The following is a 19109-nucleotide window of genomic DNA, read 5'->3' on the forward strand; positions in this document are numbered from 1 at the left end:
AACGTAACAACAACAAAACACATAAGGCACACAATACCACACACCCAAATAACAGCTTGATGTAGAGAGTAGTACGACGAGCTGTGAGTAGTTGATGGTGGCAATGCATGTTGTTGTTGTTCTTGGTACGACTGATTATTATTATCCGAGAAAGAAAAAAAAAATACGTCTAAGTATCTCACACAAATATTATGTTTATAGCTCGTGTGAGTTTGACTTATGTAGATGTATTTGTTAGCCTGTTAATACGATTGACTGTCTGTCTATCTAGCTGGCTGACTCTTTAATGGGAACATAACGAAGACGAACAGCAGTTGGAATGAAAGCAAAAACTAAAAGATACTTAAAACCACCACTTAATACCATACAAAACCTATCTACAAGATACAAATTGAATTGAAATTCAACCGAGAACAAGAAAAAGATGAACAAAATATAATAAAACTTGTTTAGCAACATGCATCGGCCGGCTCTCCCTCTCTCTTCGTATATTCAACATTTTTTGCAAGCAGTACTCACTCTCTCGCTCTCTACTCTCTGTCTCTTTTAAACCTGAAAAAGCATAAAGTATCTGAATCCCAGATACTTTGAGATTATTAGGTAAAATAAAGCGAAATAGTTAATCTATGGTTGTATTTCATATTTCTTCATAGTTGTTTCAACAAAAATTTTATTTAACAAACCATGTCAGCAACAAACCCAACATGTCTATGGTCATTATTAATTCACGAATTCACCATATGTGAGTATCTTGTTTTGGTATTGATCTCTCAGATAATCTTGCTCTCTGCATTGCCACCACTCATACAACACGGTGGCACTTTACTGTTTTGTACTATTGGAAAATTGGAGGGCTGGCCAGTTTGTTACTCATACCACAAATGGAGAAAGAGAGTAAGAGAGGAAATTTCATTCATTTCCCATTTAGCTATAATGCACAAGTAGTGTGTGTTTGTGTGTGAGGTGTTGTTGGCTTCGTTAACACTGTCGATAGACGGATGGATGGATGGATGGATGGGTGAATGGTGGTGGTGTTACTGTATGTTTTGTATACATGTTTGTATCCATGTCCCCTTGTTCATGTATACATTCATCGCATTGTATCTCCTCGAAGACCACTGTGTTGTAGTTGTTGTTGCTACTCTTTCTGATTGCTATACGTATGGCAATGATGATGACGACTACAACGACGACGACGACGACTACTATGTTGTTGTATATGTGTTGTGTGTCGTGTTTGTCGTGTAATTCCCATTTGTTGTACACCACCACTTTGTACATGCTCAAGTAACCCATGTTAGTCTACTTTTGACTGTTACGCAGATTGTTCGTTCGTGTCGTCCGTTTGTTTTCCGCACGCCGGGACACCGAGAAAAGAAAACTGGTAGTAGAAGTGCAAGAAAAAAATTTTCTCATATTCATGGAGGAAAAAAATTACCGTACCACACATTCACACAACGCACGTAAACCCGTGAGGAAATTAAAGCATACCGCCGTCGCCGTAGCTTTTTACTTTGTTAAGTGAAACGATGCAAAATTCGTAAAAAAAAATTCTACCGCTAAAACGGATTTTATTTTGAGCAAAAATATTGTGCAACACTTCTTTTTGGATTAACAGTTTAAAATTGAAGAAAATTTTTACCAAAGATTATAACAGCAATTGTGCATTACAAACTCGCAGAGAAGCCTACATTTAAAAGAAAACCTGCCTGAAGTTGTGAATTTACCGCCGGCAAACGGTTTTTCGTATTTTAATAACAAAGAAAAAACAAGTGATAAGAAAAGGGCAGAAGAAAATTATTATTGTGTTAAATAAAAAAATATAGTAATGCCCTGCAAAGGTTAATTTAAATAACCGAAATAATTGTTCGGCTTCAAAAAGTAAAAAAAGAAAGAAAAGAAGAAAACAAAAAAGTTTACATTTGCTATACAACAAAGTTTTTTTTTTATTTGCCGAAGGAAACAAAAATTTATTTTTTTGTTTGCTTTTGATTTTGTACTGCGATTATAATAGGAGTTTTGTGTGAAGTTTGGAAGAAAATCTCCATCCAATTAAATGACAGTGCACAGTAATGACAGTGGTGTGTGTTTAGTAATGGTGTGTATTCAAAAAATTTTCTTTTATTAATTTATTTATTCTATTGTGTCTATATGTAGATATAAAAAAATAAAAATAAAAAAATTATGGGACATAAGATTTAAGCTTTTAATCAGGATTTTTAAAGTTTTTTTTTTTTAATACCATAGAGGTAAAAAATTATGAAATCTTAATAAGATTCAAATTTATACTGAAAGAAACTACCGAAATATTATTTTTGCATCCGGAAAGGCAAAATTTAGTCCTGAATTCATTTTGTAAAATAATGACTTTAAATTCTGGAATTTTGCCGCCATTAAGATGACACCTTGAAGATAGTTGTTGCTAAACTTTTTTTTTTTTAATTGGGCCAATGTTTTTTTTTTTGTTCATTGTGTCCATCAAGTATTTAATTGTATTATGGAAACATCATTACAACAACGAAAACTTTCATTGTAATTATGAAATTTTTTTCGGCTATGAGTGCATATATTCAACGTTAGTCAAACCTAGACCATCAACTAACAATAAGAGCTGCCCGATTTACGATGTTATTTGACCCTAAATTACAACTCAGCAGTGAAGTCGTTTGTATGTCACTACTTCCGCTTCCATAATTCGATCTATGATAAAGGATTTACTTCGTGCGATACACACAAGTTTTGCTTATCCATACCGGGTAGTACATGTAAATGTATGTAGTATGAGAAATGTGCCCAAACAGAACTAAGCATTAAGTATTTTCTGTTAATATAGTACTCTCAAAAATGTGTCTTTGGATACAGACGTGTAGGCCATTTTGGTATTGTATTCCAGCAAACAACAAAGCTTCCTTAATATAGAGAAAGTTTGAGCAAACAAAGCGACTGTAAATTTAAATTTAATTGAATCAAAATTAGGATACATATCTCATTCATTGCACGTGTCATTTTAATTTTGAAATACATTTAGGAAACTACTTTGGAGTGAAGTTAATGTCATATTTTTTGAGCGATTTATGTACATATGAAATATACAAAAATTTCAAATGATTTCGAGATAGGAATAGTTGTGGTATTATTTTGCACATTTGAGGGGATTCTAAATGGTAGCAATCCAAAACAACAGTAGACTAGCATGGATACCATCGAAAATCTTAATTATATATTTTTACCGAGAACTCCTCTATGTATGTATGTGCAGTAAAAACATTCAATCTTGGATATTTTGAAATGTGGTCATCTTTAAAAAGTGCACAATGTGTTTGAGACAACTCGCATAAGTGCATTACTCTTAAATGTGGATAATATTGAAAGAAATATGTGTGTCTAAATATACACTGAAAAAACAGTGAACCCACAAGGTAGAAAACTTTCGGTTAATTTTAGAAATTTTTGAATATTTGTATAAAATTTCAACTAAACAGTATTACGAACGTTAGCATCACGCCGATGTCATAAAAATAAGTAAATTCAAGAAAATTTATTAGACATAACTAAGTTTTTTCACTTGTTAAAGAAAATTTTGTAGTTTGAAGGAAAAACTTGGAGTTCAAAATTGCAAGAATGTCTTTAGTGACATACGAAGTTCATGATGGACGCATTTTTGATAAAATTTACAAATTTAAAGAAATTCTGAACTATTTCGTGGAAGACATGAATTCAGTTAATCTTTATGTTTCATTTGAGTATATTTTTTTCCTCGGTATTAGTTAATTTAACTAACGTACACAAAAAATTATTAGAGTAAAGGAAACTTCCTCCAAACATGATAATTCCATGACTTAAAATAAAGTTAAATTGGCTTTAGTGAAAAAGTTAACCCTCTAGGGCACTGAAGCCAATTTAACTCCATTTTGGTTCTTGGAATTTGTAAATTTTTGCGTATATTAGTTAAATTAACTGAAAAGGGATAACAAATTAAAGTGGGTACTATGTTCGGTTTTCGAGTTGAAACTCACTTTATTTTCGCGATTACTTTTCCTTAAATAATCGAAATTATAAATGAAAACAAACTTATTCCTGTAAAGTCTTGTCGAAACCTAGAAAAACAACAAACATCGCATCAATTGAGTTAATTTATCTGCTTTATATTGGAATGTTTTAATAAAGTAACCACGAAAATTTCAATGCGAAAAGCAAACATAGTACTTACCTTTATACGCAAAAAAAAAAAAAACATACAAATTTACTAAATTTGTATTTTAGATTTTATCACAATTGCGCTCATCTTGAACTTCGGCGTTAAAGACATTCTTGAAATTTTGAACTCTATTTTTTTTTCTTTCAAACTAAAAATGTTCTTTATCAAGAGAAAGAAAATAATTATATTCAATAAATTTTCTTCAATTTATCGAAAACATGTTTATTTATTTTTGAGATATCGGCGTTTGTAATAAAAATATTCTAAAAATAATCAAACTTTTCTAAAATGAACCAAAACTTCCCTTCATGATGGGTTCACTGAGTGTATGTTAAAAGAAAAATATACAAAAAATTTTACAATTAAAATTTTAATTGAATATTCTATTAAAAATATGTACATGTACAAATTAATAAAAAAATTAAATTGTGTCAATTATTTTTGTATACTACTATAATTTCTGTGATTGATGAAATTTCAATGAATAATTAATTGGATGAATTAATTATTCATTGGATGAATTAATTATTCATGAGTGTATGTTAAAAGAAAAATATACAAAAATTTTTACAATTAAAATTTTAATTGAATATTCTATTAAAAATATGTACATGTACAAATTAATCAAAATATGAAATTGTGTCAATTATTTTTGTATACTACTATAATTTCTGTGATTGATGAAATTTCAATGAATAATTAATAGGATGAATTAATTTCGTTATTGAAAAAAAAAATCAATCTAAGCCCCTAGCTGATGGCCACTCTCTATTATTCCTATACTCATTTTATATTTGTTATAGGTTTAGTATAATTTATATAAATAAATAATAATCTCAACCAATGAATATAATCGCAACCTTCAATGGTAGTGTTTTACTTCAAAATTACAACAAGCTTAATTATTTGATGGCATATATTTACAAAAATTCCTTATGGCAATCCTATTAAATTTACATTAAATTTGAATTTAAAAATTTAGATATTATTTTCTCAATCAAAAACCAAAGGGACACTAAAGCCAATTTAACATAAAAATTTCATCATAAAAATTATTATGTTTAATTTCAAATATCACCAATATGAAAAGTGTTGCTTCACTTTAAAATTTGTTGTTATTTTGTTACATGAACTTTTTTAGATTTTATTAAAAATTTCCATTATGAACTCTGTATTGCGCTAATATCTTTTCTGTAATACAATTTTTACAAACCCTAATTTTTTGGTTTTCTTCAAATCCGGAAATTATCGTAAATATAAAAAAACAAATATTTTTAGTAATTTTTCTTGAATATGCAGATTAATATTAAATTTTTGTTTTCATATCACAGATTGCATTATAGTTAAATTGAACATTTTCATCTTGAAATTGGTATGATGCTACAGACTTTTTTTATAAAAGAATTATTACAAATTCTATCTCTTATTTTGGTTTCTTCAAATAAGGACATTTATGTAAACATACCATAGGTTTAAAAATTTTTCTTGAAATTTATATTGAATGTTTTTTTTTTATCATAGAATATAGTTTGGTACAAATGTAACCTCCATAACTTTTCCTGGTGGGTTTAATTTTATTTTTGAGTGTCGATATCCTATATTAAAATTGTAATTGTATTTCAATTACAAAGTAATTTATTTATAGAACACCGCAGCGCCTTGCCACATCTCAATAAAATCGAACACATGCCTTAGATATTGATGTCACATACAAAAGCCAAATGAATACCCTATTCTTATGGCCTTTTGCAATTGGTTTTGGCAAAGTGTTATAAAGGGTGATTTGTTAAGAGCTTGATAACTTTTTTTTAAAAAAAAACGCATAAAATTTGCAAAATCTCATCGGTTCTTTACTTGAAACGTTAGATTGGTCCATGACATTTACTTTTTGAAGATAATTTCATTTAAATGTTGACCGCGGCTGCGTCTTAGGTGGTCCATTCGGAAAGTCCAATTTTGGGCAACTTTTTCGAGCATTTCGGCCGGAATAGCCCGAATTTCTTCGGAAATGTTGTCTTCCAAAGCTGGAATAGTTGCTGGCTTATTTCTGTAGACTTTAGACTTGACGTAGCCCCACAAAAAATAGTCTAAAGGCGTCAAATCGCATGATCTTGGTGGCCAACTTACCGGTCCATTTCTTGAGATGAATTGTTCTCCGAAGTTTTCCCTCAAAATGGCCATAGAATCGCGAGCTGTGTGGCATGTAGCGCCATCTTGTTGAAACCACATGTCAACCAAGTTCAGTTCTTCCATTTTTGGCAACAAAAAGTTTGTTAGCATCGAACGATAGCGGTCGCCATTCACCGTAACGTTGCGTCCAACAGCATCTTTGAAAAAATACGGTCCAATGATTCCACCAGCGTACAAACCACACCAAACAGTGCATTTTTCGGGATGCATGGGCAGTTCTTGAACGGCTTCTGGTTGCTCTTCACTCCAAATGCGGCAATTTTGCTTATTTACGTAGCCATTCAACCAGAAATGAGCCTCATCGCTGAACAAAATTTGTCGATAAAAAAGCGGATTTTCTGCCAACTTTTCTAGGGCCCATTCACTGAAAATTCGACGTTGTGGCTCGTTAGTACGTCTATTCATGATGAAATGTCAAAGCATACTGAGCATCTTTCTCTTTGACACCATGTCTGAAATCCCACGTGATCTTTCAAATACTAATGCATGAAAATCCTAACCTCAAAAGAATCACCCTTTACATACAACAAGTTGAATTTAATTAAATGAAAATATTTAAACAATAAAAAATTTGTACAAACCTTTGAAAGACATGTGCATGGTATGATGTTCTATAGTGTGGTGGAAGATGTCTTTTTTTTTTTTTTTTTTTTTTTTTTGTCTTCACTTTTGATTCTGAAAAGACGAGCCACGGGGGTATGTAGTGGTGTATAAAATAAAACCGCTACACGTATGGTTGCTGATGTTGTTTTTTTAGTAGCATTTCAAAGGAAATCAATTACGTTGAAAGCACCCATCAATGTTGCCAATACTATGGATTGTAACAAAAAAAAATTAACAAGAACAAAAACAATTGTAAACAATTTTAATTTTTTTTTTCATTGTCTGTCTTGCTATTGGTAGTAGATGAAAAAAAAAAAACATTCGCACTGACAACAATAAGAGGCACGTAAATGCTACTGTAGTTGACAATCTGCTATGCTGCTGATATAGAATTGAGTCTGTTGTGAATCGTGCAGTCTTCTTTTTTTTTGCCTCAATATTTTTATGATCTATCGAAAGACGAAAACATTCAATAGAATTGAATTGCAATTGATGATGTTGTTGGTGTACTGGGTGTATATGTGGCATATGTCGTTCCTTGAACACTGATGCTGATAACAAATGTACTTAGAGAAATTTTTATGTAAATCATGGGAAATAAGTCTATTACACAACCAGTGTATCTATGTCTCTGGCGTTGTACGAAATTCAAGGCAGGTACAATTTTAGTGAAATTTACTCATTTTAAAGACCTATGAACCCAGTTTTAGCAAACTTCTCCCATTTTGGGAAAATACGAACTATTTTATTTTTTAGTAAAATTGTACACTATATTTGTATACAACATGTTTTCTTATTTTTAGTTCACGTCATTAAATTTAGCAAAAAATTACTCAAATAAGAAACATTGGGCAAAATTTAACTAAAATCAATTAATCTTCATGAACTAAAATAAAGTTCAGTTGGCATTAGCGTTTATAAATCGAAGCATACATCGTATGAAACGGAGAACAGACGTTGTCAATACGATAGCCATTGTTCGTGATCTGGAAAGATACTGTAAACGAAATGATTTACATACACACAAAAAAAAAAATTTTTTTCTGATTCAATTACGAAATTAATTGATCCAATTAATTTTTTATTGAAATGTCTTCAATCACAGAAATGATAGTATCAATTAAAAAATTAATTGAAGGTCAATTAAAAAGTTAATTGATCCAATTAAAAAATTAATTGATACTATTATTTTTGTGATTGATTTTTGTTTCAATTAAAAAATTTGTTGAATCAATTACATTTTTAATTGAATATTTTTTAAAACTCAATTAAAATTTTAATTGGAAAAATGTTCGTGAATTTTTTTTGTGTGTAGGGAAGGGTCATACCGAAAACAAGTCCAATCCAGTCTCGGAATATTGTTTTTTTTTTTTAATTTGGATTTAAAGTTAATTTCCTTAAATTTGAGCCGACGCTCCAAAAAAGAAAGAAACCCCACCAGGAAAGAAAATGGAGACTACTTTTGAGATAGTTAAAATTAAACTGTATTACAAACACCGATCACAAAACTACATAAATAGTTTTCAACAAATTCAAGAAAACTTATTAGATAATATTATAAATATTTTTTTTTTCACTTGTTAAAGAGAATTTGTAGTTTGAAGGAAAAAAGTGGAGTTAAAAATTGCAAAAGTACCTTTAGTGAGATTTAAGATGAAAGCATTTGAGGAAATATTTTCAAAAATTTAAGAAATTCTGAAATCTTTTAGCAATTCTTTATGATTCATTTTTGTTTAATTGTTTTCCCCTTTTTAAGCACACAAATTTTTTTTTTCTGATTCAATCTCGAAATTAATTGATCCAATTATTTTTTTAATTGAAATGTCTTCAATCACGAAAATGATAGTATCAATCAGAGTTTTAATTGGGCATAGAAACAATTCTTGATTAAAAAATTAATTGATTTCATTACCAAATTTCAATTAATTTTTTAATTGATTCAATTAAAAATTTAATTGATGTTGATTGCAAAACTCAATTAATTTATTAATTAAAAAAGGTAACTATTTTCAATTACATTTTGAATTGGCTTAGAATTTTTATATGGATTAACAATTGATTGTTTGAAAAAACAAAATTAATTAAAAATTTAAAAAAATGTTCATCACTTTTTTAACTGACTTAGTCTTCCGAACTTGATTAAAAAGTAAATTGTATCAATTAATTTTTTAATTAAAAATTTAAAAAATTTTCAATCATTGACTTGATTAACTTAATGTTTCTATCATGATTAAAAAGTTAATTGTATCAATTAATTTATTAATTGAAAAAATTTTCAACTTCAATTAACTTTTTAATTGGAAATATTTTGGTGATATTTTTTTCTGTGAGTGCATTTGCCCAAGTCCAAGGAAACTTTCTTATATGGGAGAAATTTTAAATCAAATATAGTTGAATTGGTTTCAGTGCTCTAGAGGGTTATTTGTTTTTTTAGGGTACGAAACATTCTTATTGACAAAAAATTGTTCATAAAAGCTATGAAAATTTTCACTAATAGTATGAAGCATTTCGTTGTTAAATAAAAAAAAAATACTATTGTTTTGTAAGCTCAATTTTAATGATAAATTTTGTTGATATTACCAAAACTTTTTCTGTTAAGATTTACAAAGTAGTCCCTATTTAAGCATATTATTATTTCAAGATTTGTAACTAAGGCATTTCCGGCCTTTCCAAAAATAAATTTTTGATAAGATTTGGAGTTTTAATTTAAATTTTAGTATTGGCTGTTTTCGTCATTTTTTCTTATGACTAGGACTCATTCATAACATATATGTGCATATGTTTCGCAAATTGCTAAAAAAAATCCCCTCTTCTACATATCGAAAAACAGACAACGTATTAAAATTTCCTAGACATTATGGTTTTATGATAAGAAATAATCTTAAATTCTTTTATGATTTTAATCTAAACAATGGAAAACATTCATATAAAACCAAGTTATTATGTGTGTTTCTTACTCCACATACGAGTACGAAGTAGAAAAAACAAAAAAAAAAACATAAATTAAAATTAAAATTTATATCTCACCCCAAAACAGAAAAAGACAAAAGCCATGGTGATTGTTATTTCGTAGACAAAAAAAAAAAAAATAAATACCTGGTTAAGATTTGGCAAAATGGCGGAATTATCAAATGCCTATAAATTATGATATTTATTTTAAGTGCGGAAGAAAATCACCAGAAAAATATGAACAACGAAATAACAAAGAAAAACAAATCCAACAAAAAATTCGCTAAAAAACATGGGTTAAATAATACTTATACACTAAAAAGATCATTAAATACCTGAAAAAAAAAATTACCAAAAAATATATGGTCCCACAAGTGAATGGGGTGGTTTTGAATGTGGTGATTATGTCGGTTTTTGTGTCTGTTTAGTTTTGCGACACTTCAATGCTAGCTACTCAATAGAGCTGTCTATAAAAAGTAACGCCCCTTTTTTAGTGTTTTTTTTGCAACAATTTTTGTTGTACACACACACATACATATGATTAGTATATTAATTGTGTTTTTATTTATGTCAATATAGAAAATTGGGGATTTTAAATTATAGTTCTCACTTTAGAGGAGAGATATGAGCATGATTCGAAATTTAAATTTCCTTCATTAAGATTTTTTAACCATTTTATTTATGGACATTACAGTCCACAAATAAACTGGTAGATTTCAATAAGTATCTAATTTGTATGTAGAGGCTATATCCGATTCTGCATAGAGTTCGACCAGTAGTATTTGGATTTTATACTAAAAAATCCTTGTGCCATTTCTCAAAGAGTTTGGTATTAATTCCAAGCCAAGAGAGCAATTCTTTTTATAACATAGGTTGTAAAAAATGGAATTACGATCTCTATTCTCAAATATTATATTTTACATTCGAAATATATTGATAAAGCTTTCTCAGAAACAAAAACAATCTAAAAATCTTAAAATCAAGAATGCAACATCTATGGATTTTATCATAGGCTATATTTGAAGCTTTTTTGCTTTAATTAAATATCTCAATTTATTCAAAGACGTTTTTTTCAGCAAATATGTTTTTTTTATATTAAACAGATTTTGCCTATCTTCAAAGAGGGACGTAAATTTTAACGATGACTATCTCTGATTTAATGAACTAAATCTTTAAAATAATTTCTTCTGAGAAATCACTAGAAAAATGAAAATTCCTTTAGTGTTTAAAGGGTGATACGGTCAAAATTTGGTCTAGGGAAAACGCGTGTAAATCGGTGAAATCGTTTATTTAAAAAATCAAATTAAATTTCTTTTTCAAGTTCAATTAGTATAAAATTCAGGAAAAATATTCAGTTACACTGAAAAAAAGCATACTCGGTTCCAAAGATTTTGTCTTTACTTTAAAAAATTTGGTATTGATTCCGAGCCAAAGAAGCGGAGAATACAAGTAAGGATACTTTTAAGACACAATTCTCTTTTAAATTTAGGTTTTGTGTACTTGCTTCTAGGAAGCAAATTTTAATTTTTCGCTTTCTCAGCTATTTTTCTTCATATGCTATCAAAGTCTCTATGATATATGATTGAGTTTTGAAAGTTCGAAAAATATGAAAAATAAATTCCATGTCAATGTTTCGAATGATTTGCGAAAACTTTTCTTAAATTAATTTAAAAAAATGGTTTGACTTAAAATTTAATTTTTTTGTTCAAACAAACCCTGACATCTGGACTTTCGTTTTTTTTTCTTAACAAAACCCCTCTATAAATATTGATGATTTTTTGTTTTGTGTTTTTTTTTTGATATAGCAGACGTTAAGTCTATGAACTTCAAAATTAGTTAATTATTTATTTAATTCATTTTCCTTGTATCTTGAAAAGGCAATCTTGTATTAACGCTGATAAAGATGACAAAGACCCTTTTATTTAGTCCCCATTCAATAGCACTCTCTAAATATTTTCGAAATATTTGATGACGGAACACCCAACCAAATGAAAGAAAAAAAAAACAATCTAAAGGGTTTTGATGTGACACCAAATGTGTAACTGATTGATAATAATAAGGCGGCGGTTTTTGTTTGGTCTTTTTTTTTTGTTTTTGGATTTGTATGTATCTCTCTCTATATATATATACTGTGATTTTAAATGAAGAATTAGTGTATCACTTTATCGTAACTCTAGATCGGACTAAAGATTAAAATTAAACAAAACGCCGGTGTTTATTACAGAACAACAAACGACTCAAGCCTTTTTTACGGGTAAATGTAATGAATTGAATCGGTAACAAATCTCAAGAATCTCCCGCACCCATTTGTTGTAGTAGCAGTCATTGGAAAATTATACAAAAAAAAAAAAAAATAGCTGAGAGTGATAGGCGGAGTGGGGGTTTGGGAGAATTTAAAAACGAACAAATATCCATAAAAATGTAACACAAATTTTTTTTCGAAAAAGGGGCAATAACCAAAACAACTAAATAATGGTAAACTGATAAAAATCATATTAAATGTAACTACCAAAAAAAGTATTGACAACAGAAGGCAATCAATGACTGCTATCACTATTTAACAATGTTGCTCTAATGCCGGTAGGTTTTTTTTGTGTTTCTTTGGTCTAGCGTCAAAACGTTTTGCCTTTCTTTTGTTCGTTTATTAACCACTTCAAAATCCAAACAAGTTTATGCATACGCATATTGAATCCAGGTATGTTTAAATTGGGGCCTTGGTTAATTAACTTGAACACTTTTTTTACGCCATATCGCATTATTTTGCCGACGGCATTAGTAAAACTAAAAATGTATTTAGAATTTGCTGTAAACATTAAGTATGTCGATAAGGCAGTTTAGTTAGATTATTATCATTCGGGAAACGGTGGATAATAGTAGAAATTATAACAAGACAAATGTTGAGTTTTTCTTATGATTAAAAATTGCAAAAATTTTGTGGCCGTAATGGTTACCCATAAACAAAGCTGCAAGAGCTAAAATTAAATTAATATTTTAATTGGCAAAGTTTTTGTGATATTTTTCTAATAGAAAAAAATTAATTAATCGAAATTAATTGATATTATAAATTTTTGGGATTGATTTCTAATTTAATTTACTTTGTTTTTATTTAAGGAATTAAATCTTTAATTAAATATTTCTTAAAATTCAATTAAAAGAATAAATGAAAAATTGGTAGTGATATTTTTTTTCTGTAAATGCAATAGATAAGAAAGTTAAGTTAAAAATCTGATAAAAAGCAATGCATTTAAAACATGTTGGTTACAGCCATTTCTTCAAGCATCCGTGTCATAGATTTTGAATTGATTTTTAAGATAAATCTTAGACATTTTAAATTTATAGATACAATAGAGTAAGTCCAATGGTTTCTACACCTTCACAAAAAATCGCTTCTGTAACATATACTCCCAAACATATTTTGCTTCAAGCATATACATTTTTGGGTATTGCCCAAACATTTATATGTTTGATCTCTTCCAATATATAATATGTTTGAAAGCATATTGGTCTAAACAATATATGTTTGGGTAGCCTAAGTTCCAAACATTTTGTATTTTTACATCCAAATTCAATAATGTTGCCTTCCAAAAAACAATATGTTATTATGTGAACATATAATATGTTTGGAAGCATTTTGCACCCAAAAATATTATATGCTTAAAAAAAATTCGCCCAAACAATATTGTGCTCAAAATTTTATTTATTTATTTATATATTTACAATCATAATGAATTACGAAAATAAACAGGTAATATAGGTGCTAACAATATAGGTTTTTGACCTGAATGCTCAAAATTTTGTTGCTGCCCAATTGTATATTGCCCGACATCTTTCTCACTTCCACGAGATTTTTTAGTTCTTTGCACCTTTTTCTGTAATACAAACATTGTAGAAGAAATTATTTAATTTTATGATTTTTTTATTTTAATTTTACCTTTTGCCGGACGGGGATTCGAACAGCGGACCACACAGTTTGTAAGGATCAAAGAAGTAGCTGATAAATTGCCCAAGGAAAAATAAAATGTTAATTTTGTAATAACAAGCAACAACCACCAACTTAATTCAATATCGCTCCCTGTTAAATAGCGCTCCAAGCTACTAAACACATATATGTTTATAGGCTATTTCTAAATTAATATATGTTTGCATCCAAGCATATTATATTTACAAACATTTTATGTCCCAAACATAATATGTTCTAACATATTAACATATATGACCCAAACATGTTATGCTAGTTTATGAACATTATATGCTTGCACTCGAAAATATTGTGTTTAAAAATTTGTGTTCCAAACATATAATGTTTATAGCCAAACATATGAAAAACAGTCTTTTTCATCCATGTAGATGTACTCTCAAATAATAATGTGTTCCCGATATAGATGTATTTTCAATCAATTCGCTTCTCTAAAAAAAGGCCCCTCCCCAGCACCGCCTTGAACCCCTTCAGTGCTCTCATTGAGGTGCATTGTAATAACAAAAATCAATCGTTGTGTAATTTTAAATCATGGATGTCAATCGTTAAAGCGGACAGACGACCACTAAAAGTACACAGGTTTATTGTGCTTTTTTTTTTTTTTTTTTGAGGCAATAAAGCGAGGGCTATGTCATGTATATACAGACCACCCCCCCGTCACACTCTCTCTCTGTAGCTCTTTGTTGCTGTTTAATTTTCATTTTCTGATTAGTGACACATGAACATAATGTGTCGGTTTACATGAAAGACGAAATGTAAAGAAACCAGAAAGTCGTTATTGTCAACGATTAAAGGTATTGATATTTATATTTGTTTAGTGGCCACTATACCACCGTTTTTTTTTTATGGTCGTCAATCAGCTCCAGGGGAATGATGAAGCCCTTACCTGTGAATGATAACCCAATGCAGAAAGATAAGTGTACTGGTAGTTAATTAAAAAAAAAAAAAGAAATTGAAATGATTTCATGTTAGAGGAAAACTTGTAGATTATTGGTATCTGTAGCTTTTATAAGCCGCCTTTAAATTTCTTTTTTTGTGATTTCATATTCCTTTTCGTTTTTGCAGAATGCCGTTTCAACTCGACCAAGTGCATCGCCCACCGCTACACAAACACCTCTACACCAACAAAGCCTGCAAACACAGCCCACAAATCTAAGCACCTCCAGCCATCATCATCATAATCATCACACACAACATACGGCGTCTTCATTGACCCTCAACGCCACAGCCGTTGCCGCCGCCGCCGCTGCAGCAGCTGCTGCTGCCGTTGTTGCCGCCGTGCCGTCATCAACCGCCTCGTTAACCACGCCCTCTGTTGCCAACGCAATGGCAGTAACATCAACCGTACCGCCGGGCGCGCGTTCCATTTCCCCCGCCACACCATATAGCACCTCATCATCGGTGTTGTCATCAACGGGACCCGGTTCCGCAGCGGCTGGTCCACCACCACCTACATCAGTATTGCCGGGTCCCTTGGCTCCTGGTTCAACGGGAGCTCCACCTCCACCACCATTGCCTGGTGCTCCAGGTTCTGGGCCCGGTTCGGGTAATCGTTGCTGTGATACGGGTCGTACGATATATACAGATCCTGTTAGTGGTCAAACAATATGCTCCTGCCAATACGATATCTTAAGCTATCAACGATTAGCTGCTGCTGGTGGTTTAGTTGCTGGTCCTGGTGGTGTTCCCATGGGTGTTTACCCAGAGGGTATGTCAGCGTATCTATCGGGTATGGGTGCTGAACAACCGCCATTCTATGCGAATCCGGTAAGTAATTATTGTTGTATATATGTTTTGTTTTTTTTTTTTGTGGTGAGAAGAGGGAGAGAGTACTTCGTATAAAGTTGTAAAAGTACACGCAGAGAAGGAATATGATCACCTCAACCATGTTTCAAGAGCAAAATGTTATTTTTGGATGGTGACCATGTAACATGTTCATGGCAAAAATGTTCTTTTCTCGCCAAAAATAATATGCTTGCCGAAATCAGACACATAATCTCCGAGAAAATAACATGGTTGCGACAAACATGTTACATGGTCACCATTCAAAAATAACATTTTTCTCTTGAAACATGGTTGAGGTGATCATATTCCTTCTCTGGGTGTATTGGGCTGTTTAATGAAGACGGACAGCTTTAGCATTTTAAATGCCTTAGTATGGAGCGATAGAAAAATCGGTATTTCGACTAATCCACTATTTTGTAATTGCCTTATTTTCGATTTTTTTTAAATGAACACGGGCGTCTCTATATCAGCCTTGTCCCCTAAGCAAAGAATTTATTTCCTAGATATTTATGGTGATAAAGGAGAATACAAAAATCGAAAATCGACATGTTTATGTTTTTTTAACTACCTAAGTCGACATTCGATAGTGACCAAAATCAACTAATCGAACAAAAAAATTAAATATAAAAATTTAACAAAAAATTTAAAAGTCGTCTTTGAATTACAAGGGGCTGACAACTCACCAAAAATTTAACTGTTCCAAATTTTAAAAAAAAAAAATCATTCCAATCCCCAAACGGAAATCGATATGAAAATGCAATGGAAAACATTTTGTTCTGTCCATTTCATGTGATTGAATGTATACGAAGGTGATAGGGTACAACGTAGGGTATTTTGCAAATGGGGTATATCGATAAAATTTGGTTTCTGGGATGCTTAAATATACCAAATGTTCATTGATACGTATAGTTAACATATGCACATAGGGAATATATATATATATATGGCTCGGCTACTTAATTTACTAAATCATTAAGCAGACAAATGAAAAATAATTTCAAAATATTTTCCAAGAATTTATCACAAAATGTCTTTCTTTGGAAATACAACAATTTAGAATTTTCTCTTTTCCCTCAAATCTATAAAATGTTCCTTTGACTGGTCTCAACTAAACCTACCAAAATATTTATTTTTTCTCAAAACAACAAATAAGGACATTTTTTGTGGTCATATGTTTGACTTGTTCTGTTCATTTTGAAGTGTTTTTTGTTTCAAGGAAAACTCAAACATGTGGCTTGATTTAGACTCTTAAGAAAACAAAAAAAAATCCAACCACATTTGGGCACAATATCAAAGGGAATTTATTCCAAAAAACTACAGTTTGGTTTTGTTGAAGTTTGAGAAAAAGTTTATTGTCTTTGGCCCCATAACAAAACTGTGACTTAATATAAACCAATTTGTTTTGACATTTATATCCGTCCCTCAATACAAAAAAAAAAGACGAAGAAAAAACATTTAAAACATAAAATACTAATGAATTTTTAAAATCCAGGTGACAACATTAAGATTTTTGTTTGCCATTTTCTATATGACAATGATTTTACTAATATGATAGACTCATAAATCTTGAGATTTTTGTTTTATTATTATTATTAAACCTGATTTGGGATGAAAGATACAAGCTTTGTTCAACAAAACAAAAAGAAACAAATTTACTGGCGTCTGTAGTTTTATGACCCTCAAATTAAAAAGAGAGAGGATTTCCAAAAAAAAATGGAACAACGAAGACTTGTGTGAATGTAAATATCAAGCAGATTGATGTTAACGTTTTTTTTTTTATAAGAAAAATTTATTTTATTCACTTATTTATATGAGGTTTTTCCGGAGTTTTATGTATTCGTTATGGGTTTATTTTATCTTAAACATCTTTAATCGGTTTATCGCATCCAACTTAACAATACTTAAGCATTTATGCATTTGAATAGAGCTGCAGTAAATTAAAAAAAAAATTTTGATTGTCTTTATTGATTAAAATTTTTATTGCAAAACATTGTATATTCTACCTCAGGGGATGAAGGTTATACTATATGCTGTGTTATTTTGTATCAGTATCAGGATACTGAATTAAGATCCTATACATAATATATATTTGTAAACGTGGCCAATATTTTGATCTTCTTTTTTCCGTTCGTTGGTTGAAATTACAGAAAAAAAGGACCGAATATATCTGATATTGGCTTGAATTTACGAAAACTATTTTATTTTGAAAAATAGATCAACCATATCAGGGTACATTCCCAATACTGAATTAAGATCCCATAAATTATATATATATATATTTGTAAACGTGGCCAATATTTTGATCTTCTTTTTTCCGTTCGTTGGTTGAAATTACAGAAAAAAAGGACCGAATATATCTGATATTGGCTTGAATTTACGAAAACTATTTTATTTTGAAAAATAGATCAACCATATCAGGGTACATTCCCAATAAAAACCGATTTTCTAATTTGTTTTTTTTTTGTATAGTCCTCACAAATATTAATCCCAAGAGTATGGTACAATTTGGATGTGATCTTTAAAAAGCCAAAAGGAGTTTATTAATATGATCGCATATATTCCGCATAAAAATTCTTTTCCAAATTTATCTTGAGTTTTTCAAAATTTATTGTTTGTGGAAAAAAGAATCCAAAAATGTTCAACAGCGTTATTGGTCCTCCCAAAAAATAGTTCAATTAAAATTTTAATAGATTTGTGATTTTTTTTTCAATTAAAAAATTAATTGACCTAAAAATTGTTTTAAATAAAGCAAACATCAATTCCTTTATGGTCTCTTTTTTATAAGATTTACCCAAATTTTGATGGCATTGTCCTTTGTATCTTCATATGAGGATGACCTTCTCTATTATCAAAAAGCTCTGTCCCCGCTCCAGGTTAGCCAATATTTTTGCAATTAAAATACTAATTATATTAAATATAAAACTATTGTTAAAACTTACTTGATTCAATTTATTATTTAATCAAATCAAATATATTAATTAATTGAAAAAAGAAATTAAATTTAAATTTAATTTTTTGAACAAATTAATTTCGCGATTGGAGCCAAACACTATTTTTTTCTATTGTATTTTCCTTCATTTATTTATTCACATTTTTATGCATTAAATTTGTTATGCAAATGTTCAATGTGATGTTTAGTGGTGTTTTTTTTTTTTCTTGAACATAATCACTCGCAGCGCCAACAAACCGCAATGCGCTCTATTGACTACAATGACAGTAAAAAACTGCATAGATATAAAAATAAATGCTATTAACATTATAGCGACATACGGGCAATTTTTGTTTTATTGTCTAACAAGAGTCGGTTTAGTTTTTTCTCTTTTTGTTTTTTGCATTCTTTCTAATGCGATTTGCAAAGAAACGAGTTTTGCTATGCTTTAACTACGAGGGTTGAAAAAGTAAATCACA

The 19109-nt window shown here is 30.0% G+C and overlaps 1 protein-coding gene across 1 annotated transcript in view; it reads left to right on the forward strand.

The window, feature by feature from the left end:
• Positions 1 to 1308: 1308 nt before the first annotated feature.
• mirr (iroquois-class homeodomain protein mirror) overlaps positions 1309 to 19109 on the forward strand; it is a 36577-nt gene continuing 18776 nt past the window's right edge. The window contains exons 1-2 of the mRNA XM_075305378.1: positions 1309 to 2098; positions 14982 to 15683. Coding sequence (XP_075161493.1) covers positions 2057 to 2098; positions 14982 to 15683 — 744 coding nt within the window. The 5' untranslated portion in view covers positions 1309 to 2056. The remainder of the gene's footprint in view (positions 2099 to 14981; positions 15684 to 19109) is intronic.

The sequence above is a fragment of the Haematobia irritans genome, chromosome 4 (assembly GCF_050003625.1).
Source record: "Haematobia irritans isolate KBUSLIRL chromosome 4, ASM5000362v1, whole genome shotgun sequence".
Classification (NCBI taxonomy): domain Eukaryota; kingdom Metazoa; phylum Arthropoda; class Insecta; order Diptera; family Muscidae; genus Haematobia; species Haematobia irritans.